At 48.1% G+C, this 13,963-nt stretch overlaps 2 protein-coding genes across 2 annotated transcripts; one reads left to right on the forward strand and one right to left on the reverse strand.

Annotated features, from left to right (window-relative positions):
• Positions 1-118: 118 nt before the first annotated feature.
• NUP35 (nucleoporin 35) lies at positions 119-7,560 on the forward strand. Its single transcript, XM_066322475.1, has 9 exons — positions 119-221; positions 963-1,133; positions 3,136-3,263; positions 4,963-5,023; positions 5,622-5,763; positions 6,140-6,209; positions 6,296-6,424; positions 6,742-6,909; positions 7,264-7,560. The coding sequence occupies exons 1-9, from the start codon at positions 188-190 to the stop codon at positions 7,339-7,341; spliced, it is 981 nt and encodes a 326-aa protein (XP_066178572.1). The 5' UTR covers positions 119-187; the 3' UTR covers positions 7,342-7,560.
• A 921-nt stretch (positions 7,561-8,481) lies between these two features.
• Positions 8,482-13,479, reverse strand: LOC136363802 (maestro heat-like repeat-containing protein family member 7). Its single transcript, XM_066323284.1, is given in 14 exon segments — positions 8,482-8,681; positions 8,932-9,052; positions 9,054-9,179; positions 9,572-9,673; positions 9,834-9,989; positions 10,114-10,290; positions 10,546-10,683; positions 10,857-10,971; positions 11,246-11,664; positions 11,899-12,046; positions 12,324-12,472; positions 12,663-12,815; positions 12,910-12,974; positions 13,210-13,479. Coding segments are annotated over 14 exon segments (2,175 nt in total). The 5' UTR covers positions 13,316-13,479.
• Between the last annotated feature and the right edge of the window lie 484 nt (positions 13,480-13,963).

A 13,963-nucleotide genomic window follows, 5' to 3' on the forward strand; every position in this document is an offset into this window, starting at 1 on the left:
CGGCGCCGTGAGGCGACAGGCCGATGGCCGGCCCCCGCCTCCGCATCCCCTGAGGGGGCTCTGCCCGCCCGCTCCTTTCCGGCGTGCCGGGGGCGGGTCGGAAGTGACGGCGGCAGGAAGCTCCGTCCCGTTTGAAAGCGCCCGGCGGAGCCGCCGCCGCCGCCTCTTTCCCGCCATCCGGGCCGACATGGCCGCCTTCGCCATGGAGCTGCCGCCCTCAGGTGAGCTGCGCCCGCGGGACCCTCCCTGGGCCACGCCGGGCGGTGCTCAGGGGCTCCGGCGGGTCTCCCGGCGCTGCCTGGCTCCCGTGAGGGGGGCGAGAGCCGGCGCTCCCCTGCTCCAGGCCGGGGAGTGCTGGATGCTGCTGAGCGGCAGTGGCCGTGGCGCACGGCGCAGGAAGGGGCGGGTCGCGCTGGGGTGAAGCGAAAGGGCAGCGGGGCTAAACCGGTGGGCCGCCACTTGTAGTTGTGAGAAATGGAAGATGGTGATGAACTCGGCTTGCCTGTAAAATGAATTAAACCGCCTTTGATCTCGTCAATACGTGTAAATAAAGGCGGGAGTCAAGAGGATGGTGCCACGCTCTTTTCGGTGGTGCCCAGCGACAGGCCGAGGAGTAATGGCCATAAACCAAAACACCAGGAGGTCGATCTCAGCCTGAGGAAGAACTTCTTTACAGTGAGGGTGGGCGAGCACTGGAACAGGCTGCCCGGGCAGATTATGAAGTCTCCCTTTCTGGAGAGATTCCAAACCCACCTGGAGATGTTCCTGTGTACCTGCTCTGGGTGACCCTGCCTTGGCAGAGGGCTTGGCCTAAACGATCTCCAGAGGTCCCTTCCAACCCTAACGATTCTGGGATTCTGTGATCTTTATCACTTACTCTGTAGTGTGTTATATTTAATAGAGCCTGCAATGGAAAAAGTAAGCTCACTTGCCTTTTTCATATTTTAAAATTTTGTTTTCAGGAGCTGAACCAATGACTCTTGGCTCTCCAACATCTCCAAAGCAAGGAACTAGTGCTCAGTTTCTCCCTGGGTTTTTGATGGGTGACTTACCTGCACCAGTGACTCCCCAGCCACGAGCTTTATATGGCCCTTCAGTTGGTGTAATGGAAACAAGGTCTCCGCTGCTTGCAGGTCAAAATTTGTTAAATGTTGGGAAATTGTCCTGAAAGCAAAAAAATGGTTTGTCCTGTTGTTCTGCAGGGCTGTTGCAGACTTGAATCCTTATAGTTTTATATCTTTCTATAAGCAAACTCCACTGGTTAAATAAGTGGTGAACCCAGTGTATTCAGTCATAATAAACGTTTTAAATGTGGCAGTTTAGGTATCAGGAAAAGTTTGTTTTACAAAGAAGGTAGCATGAACCTCTTCTTATACAGAATCAATTTATATGATTCAACATATCAATTACACGTACATCAGTGTTGAAAACAGAGATATCTGCTGGCAAACTAAATGCAGCTTGTGAAAACTACTGATCTCTTTGCAGAATTTTTTCTGTTCCTTTGAATTCTAGAAGGTCACTTACAGATTGTCAAACTTATAAAAACTGAGTGGAGAAAAACTGAAAATATACTTCTTAATTAGCATCTAGTGGTTGTAGCTAAAGTCTTGATGCCTGCTGCCATTGGACTGGAGTGGTGACTTTTCCTAGCTGTAGATGCTCATTTCCTCTTCAACCACCTGATTTATCAGACTAGGAAAAGTTCTTACCCATGTTAGTGTTGTACATCTGTTTTCTTCTCTGAGAAGAATGAGGGAGTAGTTGATATGTCATGGGTTATCTGGGCTTTTGTACTAAATCATTTGTCATAATTTAATATCTGATGGTGTTAATATGCTAGTCATTTTGAAGGAGAAATTGAAGATTAAAGTACTGCAAGAACTTCTCTTAATAAAATATTCTCTTCTTTGAATGTCAGGCTGGATTTGTTTCGATGATCTTTCTAGGTCCCTTCCAACTTAAAATGTTCCATTATTGGAGGTTTGTTCGTCTTCTGCTTCTTGCTCTTGTCTGCCTGCCCTTATACTTCTGGGAACAAACTTCTTAAAATATTTGTGAAATTGAAGCCATGTGAATTTCACCGAATTGTTTTTTTAAAGGGCTTATTACAGCCTCAGAGTATCAATTTCAGGAGAAGGGGAGCCAGTAGGATACTAGCACAGACTTCCCAAAGGGAGTGATCAAGTGCATCACTTAAACTGAAAACCTTGATGAGAGAGAGCTTTACATAATGCACATTATTCCATGTAACAGTAGCGGTTCTTGTATGTGTTTAACAGTTCAGAGTGGAGTCTTGAAGGTCACAATTTAAGATTGAAAAGTACTTTTGAAAAGCTTGGTTTCCAGACATTTTGCAAGTGAAAACTTGATGCTAACTACTTGTTTTTTTTTTGTGTGGTGTTTTTTTGGGTTTTTTTTGTTTTTGTTTTTGGTGTTTTTTTTTTTTTTTTTTTTCCCTAGGGTAAATCCACACAAAGTGTTAAGATATGTCAAGTTTTTTTCAAGAAGTTTAATTCTCTGTTATACTGGAAGTCCCAAAGTTTGCAAAATGGGATGGCAGCTGGTTTAACTTCATCCTGTCTATATGCAAGCTAGTCCCTGCTCTCAAGAGCTTACATTTTTATTTAATATAAAATTAGGTGGGAAGCCAAGGAATTTGGACAGTGGGAATGTGACAGTAATGTGCGATGTCTCTGTGCATTTTGGTATGGTTCTATACCATGTAGGATATCTCAATTTGTAAAAATCTTGCTTTTGTGTCTGTACTATAGGCAAATTAGTCTCTGAAACAATTAAAATAGATTTCTAGCCTGGCTTAAAATTGAAACATAGAGCCATGCTCAGAACTTCAGAGAAAGAACATATAAACAGTGAATCTAGTGGGTTACTAAGAGGTCTGAAAGTTCTAAATGGTAGTTCTGTAGGATGCTGCTTGAGACACGTGTGATGCTCCTACCTAGAACATTCAAACCTGAACAGTTTGGTAGGACAGGTGGCTTTGCAAACCTCCAGTCTCAACACCAATCAACATGAGAGCATGGCTGAATTTATTATTGAAGTTCCAAGAACAAGTAGCACTGAAGCAAAATTACAAGTTTTCTCATGCTCTTGTCTTGTTCCTTTGAATTGCAGGAGGGTCTCCCCCACAGCCAGTGGTCCCTTCACATAAAGATAAAGGTGGTGCTCCACCAGTTAGAAGCATTTATGATGAGTTATCCAGTCCTGGGCTTGGATCAACACCTCTGTCCTCCAGAAGACCAGTAAGTGTCTTCAGTACTGGCCTGTTCTTAGCAGAAGATGTGAGGCAGCTTACTGCCTCAGTGAATTCTCAGTCTTAGTTGTATAAACTGCTCTAGCAAAATGACTGGTGACCCTTCACATCATGCTGTTGCTTAGTCTGGGTTGTTCAGTGTACATGTTCCTGTTGAAACTAAACAAAAGCTGTGGTCATGAAGCAAATTCCTGTTACTGCCAATTTTCAGTACAGTAGGAAATGAAGAATGCAAGTCATACCTCAGTTATGCTTTGTACGTACAAATTCAGCCTGGTTTTTCAGCTTTTCACTCTCTTGTGAATTTATTGGGCTGCTGATTGCCAGGAGGACCCTTTCACAATTTGAAAGGAGGTTGTGACAAGGTGGAGGCTGGACTCTTCTCCAGGTAACAAGTAATAAGACAAGAGAAAATGGCCTCAGGTTGAACCAGAAGAAGTTTAGGTTGAATATCAGGAAAAATTTCTTCACTGAAAGGGTGGTCAGGCATTGGAACAGGCCACCCAGGGAAGTGTTAGAATCACCATCCTTGAAAGTGTTCAAAAATGTGTGGAAGTGGCTCTTGGGGACATGGTTTAGGGATCAAGATGGCAGTGTTAGGTTAATGGTTGGACTCGATGATCTTAGAGATCTTTTCCAACTTTAATAATTCCGTGTTTCTGTGATTATCTTTTAGAAGGCAATAGAGACACTTAGGGAAACAGAAGGAATTTTTTTCTGGGTAAAATATCTAATTGAGGTTTGGGTAGACAGTTGGGGTTAATTTTGAAAGAGGAACACTCAGATTTCTACAAAGTAAACTTTCTAATAAGCTCTACCACTTAACTAGCTAATCAAGCATTACTAGGTCCTTCTTCACTGAACTCTTTTGATACAAGGAGAACACTTTTCATTGAATGAGCAGTCTTTCTATTGAGTGTTGCCTTCTGAAATGTTTATTCTGAAAGCTGAGGTTCCTGTGAAGGGCAGAATCCTACAGTGTCTTAAAGGATATTAAATTTCAGAAAAGGCTGAGCAGTTATCAGAACATATATTGCTAGGTCTACAGGTACTTCGAGGCTGTTTGATCTAAGTAATCTTGTATCTAAGAAATGCCATGATTCAGGCTAAAAATAGACTAAAATTGTTCTGGATATTGAATTCCTATGTTAAAAAGAAAACAACTGCCACCATCTAAAACTCAAAAGTTTGCTTTCCTTCTATGCACTAAATAGTTGAGCAGGAAAGTAAGTCTAGTAACAATCTCCATACAAGTGAAGGTTGTTTCCATGATTTCTGAGCCCTTTAGGGAGTGAAAATGCTGATAAACTTAGGATACTGATATCCTTCCCATCAGGAAGGTGGTATTTCTCAACAATTTCTCATGAATCTGTGAATTATTACAGTGCAGCAATAGTGACATGAGTGTTTTGAGAAGGCGAACTAAAGGGTTTCTGAGTGTTGATACTTAAAGCTACTTTGTTTCACAAAGCATGCGTCAAATACATTGTCAGATAACTTTTCATTAATACCTCTTGACAATCTTTTATTAAATATACATGCAAGTATCTGTTCTTACTCTTAAAAGTTAGGAATAACTCAAGGCAAACAGTTAATATTATGAATGTGTAAATCCCTTGAAAATTGTCTCTCTTAATCTGAGCAGTATGCCTATAAGAATGATTTTTTTTTTCTGTATATTAATGCAGGCTAGCTTTACTTTAACACAGAGCCCATCAGTTGGAATTCTGCCATCAACTCCAGGAGCAGGTAGATGTCCTGTCAGAATTTCTATTCTCATTTCTTACTGCTTTCTTTAATGCAGAAAAAACATCACTGCTGAAGCTACATCAGTTCCTTGCTAATTTATGAAGAGGTTGTGTATTTGTTAGCTTTTCAAAAGGTATGTGGGTATGAGTAGGAAATAATTATTTATTCTGAGACTGACTGAGTTTCAAGGAACTTCTCTTGTTCCTTGTTCCAAATGTGGTGTTGAACTGAGCACAGAGGTGGTTGTAATTGAATGAAGAAGCTGAGATTGATGGATTGCCTTCCATCTTCACAAGGTTTGATATCTTGTGTATGAACTGGTAGCTTCCTGTTAAGCTGCATTCTGTTGGCCTGTTCTTATTCGGAAACTGTATTAAGCTGTTGGTGTTTCAAAGTCAGAGAACACTAGGTTGCTAGTCATAAAAACTTACTACTGTTTGCAGATGTGAAGTTATTATTGACTTTTTCTGTCTGTGAGTAAATCCCCATCAAACTCTTCTATATACAAGTGAAACAATTGACACTGAATTCATTCTTTTATTACAAACCTCTGTCGTGCAAAAGAAATTTATTCAGCAATACCATTTCAATTTAACAGCTTCAGGCATGTTCAGTCCTGCAAATATTGGGCAGCCTAAGAAGACTACCCTATCTCCTGCTCAGCTAGATCCTTTCTATACTCAAGGTGATTCCCTTACTTCAGAAGATCAACTTGATGACACCTGGGTAACTGTATTTGGGTAAGTTGATTTACAAAACCTGGGTGAAACATTTGCAGTGTACAAGAAAAATACTTGGGCATGGATGTTGTCTGTCAGTGGTGTGTGCTGCAGGAAATGCAGCTATGGTTAATGCAAGCAAACACATACAATTCAGTGAGACATCTTAACTTAAGCTACACGTTATTTTTTAATGTGTAAATTTAATAGTTTTCTAACTAGGTTAGAAAGGCACCATTCTGCTCTTGGGGTGTGTGGTATTTCTCAAGTCACTGCTTCTGATGTCATTACAGTGGTCTCTTCTGGATTTCTGTAAATGCTTCATAGGGTTGTATCTTAATCACCTGAATTCTTAAACTACTCATGATTTTTTGAGTATATTTTTTCTTTCTTTCAGATTTCCTCAAGCATCAGCTTCCTATATTCTACTACAGTTCGCTCAGTATGGAAACATATTAAAGCATGTGGTATGTCTTAGTTTGATGCTTTTGTCAGAAAACACTGTGAATTAAGCATTGAAAAACCTACATTTCACAATTTTAATCTCATTCAGATGTCAAACACAGGAAACTGGATGCATATTCGATACCAGTCTAAGCTTCAGGCCCGGAAAGCCTTAAGCAAAGACGGAAGAATTTTTGGTGAATCTATCATGATTGGTGTCAAGCCCTGTATAGATAAAGTAAGTTAATAGTTGCTTTTAGTTAAATGTAAGGTGCTCTGCTTTTGGTCTTTCTTTTTATTTTCCCTGACCTCTTTATTTTTTTTTTCTTTTGGAATTGCAAATTGTAGTGGCATCATTCAACATGTAAATGATTGCAGTGAGGAAAATGTTTGGTGGTCATGTGTACCTGTATGTTCTGTACTGACACACCTTTTACCTTCTGGGATGTAAATATATTTTATCAAAAAAAATTAAATAGTAGATAGTTTTAGATGATAAAGGTTGGAATACTGCTTTTCAGTATTTGTTTACATTATATTAACCCTCTATTTAAGAGTGTGATGGAAAATTCTGAAAGAAGCTCTACATCCTCAATGTCTTCGATTTTCACTCCACCTACAAAATCTACTGGCACACCAATACAACCTGCAAATAATACTGCAAGGACTTCCACAATGAGACCTCTTGCAACAGCATATAAGGCTTCCACTAGTGACTATCAGGTATTTCTGAGGGAAGCAGAAACTGGTTTTTGTGTTGTCTCTCCTTAGCTCTATGAGGGTGTACAGACATTAAGTTCAATGTGACCTTAGCTTTTTTTTTTTTTTTTTGTCAGTTCAGGTGGTTCAAGTACAAACTCAGTCTGTTCAGTCTCTAAAATAATGATAAAAAATACTAAATCAATGACTTGTCACTTTTCCAGGGATTAAGGGCTTGTTTTGAAAATATTTCAAACACATTTTGTCAAAATATAGTAGCACTTAGGAAAAGAAGAAATAAAGGGCTAGTGTAAAAACTAACTACATGTTGACTGATTCTTTGTATTTTCTCTTTTTGTTTTTCTCCCTGCCTTCTAGGTGGTTTCTGACAGACAAACTCCTAGGAAAGATGAAAGTATTGTATCTAAGGCAATGGAATATGTTTTTGGCTGGTAATGTACAAGAGAAAGTAACACACCAAGCTGATCAGGATTTGAACTACACTACTGGCATTTGTGGTTAGTTGTATAACTGCTGGTGGCAGTATTTTATCTTACACAGCACCTGTTATGCCTTCAGTTTATTCAGAAGACATGTAGCTTGCACTTTAAATGATGGCAGCATACACATGGTTTTACAGACTGAGTAAGTGTAAATAAAAGTGCTTTATCCCTATTTGTGGCATGATTGTGAAAAAATGTCAACACTGACTTTTCCTCTGTGCTCTTGTAAGCACCTTCCAGGACTCTCCACTGTGCACAGAGCACTCTCCATGCCTGCTCTGAACAGTCTTTGGACAATAGAAAGCAAACCCCAAACACAGGTGGAGGAAGAAGCAGGGGCTGTTTTGCAGCCATGCCCAAAGAGAGGCTGGAAGGGTTTCCTCCCACTGCTCTCACTTTTTTGGTTTCTGTGTGTGAAGCAGGAGCTGTGATTCCTCACTTGTGGGGATCAAAACCTCACCTAGGATCCCAGCACTGCCTGACAGCACTCAGTACAGTGGGATCTGAGCCTCAGCCCCCTGTGCTGTTGCTTCGTTTGCTTCATTTTTAGTACACCCAAAGCTCCCTGTAAATCAGGGTGGTCTCTGGTTGTGTCCTCTTCCTTTCCTTTTGTAGGGAAGGAGCACTGCTGTGCTTTCCAGGAAGCTCTTCTTGAATCACTTCCAGTATTGCAAGCTCCTTTGCCCTCAGTGGATGCTTCCCATGGAATCCCTCTCAGCTGGATTCAGAAAATACTGGTTGGTTCTTCTAAAATCCAGGGTGCTCAGCAAGACCTTTACCTCTACAATGTTGTGAAGCTGGACCTTCAGGGCAAGGACCTTTCCATCCTGATCTGCCCTTGTTCGTCTGCACAAAATGCAGTGCAGAAAAGAACGGCAGGATGGGGCCTGTGTGCTCCAGGACTCAGGTTTTGCTCCACTTCAGTTCCACAAAGATACAACTAAGGTGAAGAAGCTGAAATGTTTATTTATGGAAAGCAAAGCAGAGGGATGAGGTGGGGAGCAGAAGGGAATAGGCAGGGTCTGAGGGTTGCAGGGAGGGAGCAGTAAAGAGGGAAGGAGAGGCCAGGAGCTACCCGACCTTCCAGGCAAACTCAGGTGTGCCCAGCATCAGCTGTGCCTACAGCTCCAGCTGATCTCCTCGGATCTCCACATCTCCTCTTGCATGGGGTCTGCTGCTGTCCTGGTTCTTGTGATCCAGAGGAACTTAGTACTGCAGCTCTTTCATCGAGCATAACTTGAACTATCAGGTTTGTGTTGGAGGGGCTGTCATCTGTGCTAAGGGCTTGAAGGGCTGAAACAGAGAACAGACCCACAGTCAGAGTAAGGAAACCCCCTGAAAGGACCAGCCCACTCGGCTCTTGCCATGACCTGGAGGAAGCAGGAGACAACAGGATCAGCTGAAAGGTGCTGGCCATGAATCCCCTACAGACGCCTGAAATGTCTCTGTGCTCTCCCCATTCTGCCCCTCGTCTGCACGAGGAGCTGAGCCCTCGGCAGCTTCCCCGGCCAGCTCCCGCTGAAACCCCGCTGGCCCCACTCACCCTCACAGATGAGCTGCAGCTCTTCCGGCTGTCCCCTCATGAGCATCCCGGCGATCCCTGGGAACACAGAGCCAGTCACGGCCCCTGGCCGGGATCCTGCTGCAGTGGGGCGGGGAGGGACCGAAATCCCGGGCCTGAGGCTCACCAATGCACCGGACGGCCGCCTCTCGCACGGGCTCCTGAGGGCTCTCCAGGTACGGCAGAGCCTGCCGCAGGTTCTCGGGTGCCCGGCTCCTGTCCTCTGCCAGCTGGAGAGAGCGGCAGGAGCTCAGGGCTGGCGCGGGCTGTGCCCCTTGTCTGGCGCTCCCAACGCCCAGCAGCGCTTCCCCTGCCCTCACAGCCCTGGGGCCCGGCAGCAGCCGCCGGCGCCGGGCTCTGCAGGGGCACAGGGCCCGAGAAAGAGCCGCGGTGCTGCCCCGCGGCAGAGCCCAGCTGAGCCGGGGCTCCACGGGCACCCGGCCCCATCGGGGCCACCGGAGCCTGGAGAAGAGCCCGCACAGGCCCGGGGAAGGGAGCGGCGTGTGGTGCGCAGGGTGGAGCCCCTGGCTGCAGCGCTGGGCAGGGGCCACAGCTGCCAGCCCCACTGTGGGCACCGTGGCCAGGGGGCTTCTCCCAGCCGGAGCTTCCAGGCTGTCCTTACCACACGCTCGCCAAAGCTCCATGGGTCGTCCATCTTCAGCAGCTGCTTGAGATCCCTCCTCTTCAGGAAGCTTACAGCAGAAAGCAGCGTTTCCCGAGAGGCCTGCAGAGCAGCAGAGACCCAGAGATGGCACCACATCCTGGGGCACAGGACTCGTGTCCCTGTGCCAAGGCCAGGAGGAGGCCGGAGCCCATGAGGTGCCTGGGTGCAGGGAGACAGCTGATCTCCCTCCCATGGGGACACAGCGCTCAGGAGTCTTCACCTCTGCCACATGCTTGTTCCCATCATGACAATGGAAGAAGAGGGGGAGCAGGCTCTGGTTCACAAAAATCTTCAGGGGCTTTTTTCCCTTTTCAACTACCGATTCCATCATTTGTTTGTAGAGGTGAATGGAGCGCAGCTGCACCTCTCTGTTGTCCTGTTGGAAAGAAAAAGTCATCACTGCATTCTCCAGGCCCCCCTGTGTACAGGCCCAAAAATCTGCAGGGCACCACACTTTGGGGCAGTACCCAGTGCCCGTGGCTGGGGACACAGAGCCTTACATGGTCGAAGAGTGGCCGGAGTGCCTCAGCCAGTTTCGGGGCCGTGGGGCTGGAGACTAGGATATCTTTGTTTTGGAGTTGGTTCATGAACACAGAGAGGGTCATCCTCACCACCTCTCCATCTTCATTCTTCAGTAGCTCCACAAGGTTTTCAGACAGGCTGCACATTTTTTTGGCCTGCGTGAAACACAAGGCTGTGATGTGAATCCATGAACAGCTGCACCACCAACACCACTCAAGTGGTGCAACCCTACTCTGCTGCCATGGAGCCCCGAGACCAAAGGCCTGTCCCACAGCACTCAGGCAGCTGAACAGCAACACAGGAGAGCTGCGAGCAGTTGCCACAGCTGCCCAAAGCCCAGCCAAGCCCAAGGGGCTGCTTTCCCCAGCCCCACACTGCCAGCACAGCTTCAGCTGCTGCCTCCTTCTCACCATTTTGGGGTCCTTGCTGAGCACCAGGAGGCCTCTGAGTGCCAGACGACTCCTCTCTGTGGACTCGCTTGGCAGGTACCTTGTCAGGATCTCCAGGATGCTGTCACCCCATTCATTGAAGTCCAGGCACTCCAGGACCTGGAAAGGCACAGAGCAGTGACAGGGGTGCCCAGCTTGCAGGAACTCAGAGCTGCACAGGGCTGAGCCACGGCAGCAGCACAGGGTGCGAGCACTGTCCCAGGCAGCTGTGGCTGTGAGAGGGAGAGAGCTGGGAGGCAGCTCAGCAAGGCAGCGCTGGCCATGGGGCTCACCTCCACAAGGAATGCCAGGGCAGGCAGATCCCATTGTGGTTTCTCCCTGCTGAGCAGCCTGAGCAGGCGGAGTGCAATGCAGGAACAAAATGGTGTGGAGATACAGTGCATCTCTCTGGCAGGGGGAAAGAGGCATCATCAACCCTGAGCTAGGTGGGCATACCTCTCCCAGGACTGACTCACAGAGGCCTGGTCTTCTCCTGAGCACCCCAAGGGCACTTTGGAAGGCGGCTGTTCCCAGGCACGCTCCTCTCCAGGCACTCTGCTCATCCATCTCTTTGTGACAAGACCCTCTCACCCACACCCAACCCTCTCACCCACACCCATGGGGACTGTGTGGGGCACCCTGGACACAAATGACAGGGGCAGCAGGGAGAGTGAGGTCTCACCTGGCCAGCAGACCCACTGCATAGTGGTGGGTGTCAGCAGAGAGGAGTGTGTCCCAGCCACATTTGCGCTCCATTGCCACCAGTATATGCGGACACTGCAGATGGTAGAACAGTGCCTTCAAAGTGTTCACAGCAAACCTGTGTGCAGAGCAACGCCCAGGTGATGCTGGGAGCCCAGGCCTCAGCCCTGGGGATGTGGGAGTGACAGGAGGACTGGGGATGCAACACCTGTTGATACTGGTGGGAAGGTCTTGATGTTCCTCCTGACATCTACTCCAGAAAGTGTTGACATCCTCTGTCACCTGCTCTGTACTGATGAAAACTTGGAAGAGCAGAGCCACGACGAGATGGGGGGAATATTCAACAAATGGCTCTGGGCACCAGGGCAGGCGGAGAATCTCCCAAACCACCCTGGTTGCCTGCGAAGGATAAACCACCCAGAGACAGAGCTCAGTGCCAAGTGTCAGGGCCCGAGTGTACGAGGGAGAGGCCAGGGGAGACAGACACAGGGGAGACACAGCCTGGTGCCCCTGAACCTTGCCTCTAACCCAGGTCTCAGCCCAGTGCCTGAGGGAGATTGCAGTGGGGGAGAGGATGGAGAGGTGCTGGAGAGGCAACCTGGGTGCAAGCAAAAGCCAGTTCCTGAAACTCACAGCCAGGGCAAATACATCCTTATTGTCCCCATCAGAGGTGTACATTTTGTGCAGTGGCCAGTCCTCCATCGCACAGAGCACTGTTGGCATCACCTTGTCCACTGTTGCTCCTGATGAGGCTATGATCTTCCACATGGTTGCAGCACCTCTGCAGGACCAGAGGTGCGTCAGGGGGATCTCAGCCAGAGCACCATGGCCAGGGCAGCCAGAGGGGCCCAGATGACAGAGCCACGGTGCCCTGAGGGGTAGGGAGGAAGCATGGCAGGAAGCTTAGGGGCTGACAAGCCAGGGCTGGGAAAAGGAGGGTCCAGTGGCTCCTGGAACTCTCTGCCTGTCTAGCAGACCCCATTGGACTGGCTGTACAGGGGTGGATGGGCCCTACAGGCTGGCTAGAGCTGAGCTCTCAAGGCAGGTGGGTCCTGTACTTGTCACACGATGGGGCGCAGCGCAGGAGGGTCACTGCAACGTCATTGGGGTGTGCATCAGTCAGCCTCAGGATGTCCATGAACAGCCTGTCATCTGGAGGCTCATCAGACTGGAACCTCTGGTGCATGTTCCTAACAAAGCCTGGCACCTGGAGAAGGCACAGGGAGACTTGGAAAGCCGCCAGAGGGAGCAACTTCCACAGCTCCCCCTGAGAAGTGCTTCCCGTCCCTTTCAGCCCAGACTGGGCTGAACTCAAAAAGCTGAGGAGGCCCAGTGGAACTGGCTTGAGGTGCCATGTAATTCCTGGGGACACCCAGCCCTGAACACAGGCTGCTTACTTGACTCGGACTGGAGACAACTCTCTCTCCAAAAAAATCCAGGCTGGGAGCAGGAGATATGCTCTGAGGTTGTGGGGGCTCAGGCTCTGTCCCACCCTTGGTGAACATGGTGATCATATCTCGGCACCAAGTGCCTGTGATGTTCCTAAACATCTGCAAAAGAAGGAACAATAGGGAAGAGAGGGATGATCCGTTGAGTGCTCCAGTGGTGACACTCAGCTGAGAAGGTGGGGATGGCTCTCAGTACCTTGCCTATAGAGCGCCAGCACCGACGGACAGGGTTCTGCTGTTGGGTCTGGTCCTTCCCTGCATGTGGCAAAGAGCAAGGAATGCCAGAGCTGAAGAGCTGCAGGAGAGACCAGAGAACACAGGCCTGCCCTGCACTCCCCAGGCAGGAACAGCTCCACGGATGGAGCAGAGCTGCCAGGGCATCCAGCCTCAGCCCCTTTTCTGTTCTATCCATGAACCTGTCCACTGGGATGGAATGGGATGGAATGGGGCCAGGCTGGCTGCAGCACCAGCCCTGTGGTGCAGCTCTGCCACTCACCCTTCTGCAGCAGCTGTAACTGCTCCATCTCATTACATTGCTGTGGTAGGGCAGCAGAAGGGGATTTTTCCACATTCTTGGGTAGGCTGGGGGGTTTCTCTGCCATGTCAGTGTCTGGATTGATGGCTAGTTGCAGGAGAGATGTCTTGGAAAAGCTCCAGGTCAGCAAGTGCTGCAGCCTTGCCTTGAAGGGACCTACAATAGAGAAGCCTTGGGAAGGCTACAGGACAGTAAGTCCTGCAGTCTACCCTCAAGGCCTCCTGCCACAGCGACAGAAGACATTTTGTAAAGGCTCTGGCTCAGCAAGTCCTACAGACTGCCCTTGAGGACACCTGCAAAAGAGAAACCTTGGCAAGGCTATGGGTCATGGAGTCCCACAGTCTGGCCTTGAGGTCACCTGCACAAGTAACACCTTGGAAAAACTCTGGGTCAGCAGTGAACAAGCTGCCTATGTGGGGGCTCCTCACAGCACTGCTCTGTCCCGTCCTGTCCCACTGTGTCCACCAAGCACTGTGGAGTGGCCGTGTCACCACCAGCACCTATGTCACCCTGTGTCACAAAGGGTCACCCTTGTACACTCTGTCCCTTTCCATCCCACAGTGCCCACGGTGCACTGTGTCACAAAGAGCCCTAGGAGACACCTCCACGTGCCCTGGGGACACATCCAGCCCACTCAAACTGCCCCAGCTTGCAAGGAAGATGTTCCTCCAAGTGTCAAAGACAGCTCAACAGGAACTTCAGGAATAGCTCAATG

The sequence above is a fragment of the Sylvia atricapilla genome, chromosome 7 (genome assembly GCF_009819655.1).
Source record: "Sylvia atricapilla isolate bSylAtr1 chromosome 7, bSylAtr1.pri, whole genome shotgun sequence".
Classification (NCBI taxonomy): domain Eukaryota; kingdom Metazoa; phylum Chordata; class Aves; order Passeriformes; family Sylviidae; genus Sylvia; species Sylvia atricapilla.

Bases quoted from the DNA above. Each gene is read 5' to 3' on its own strand.
- NUP35 (XM_066322475.1), top strand. From the start codon at position 188: ATGGCCGCCTTCGCCATGGAGCTGCCGCCCTCAG. The intron at 3,264-4,962 runs GTAAGTGTCTTC...ATATTAATGCAG, and splicing joins CTCTGTCCTCCAGAAGACCA to GCTAGCTTTACTTTAACACA. The intron at 6,425-6,741 runs GTAAGTTAATAG...CCTCTATTTAAG, and splicing joins TCAAGCCCTGTATAGATAAA to AGTGTGATGGAAAATTCTGA.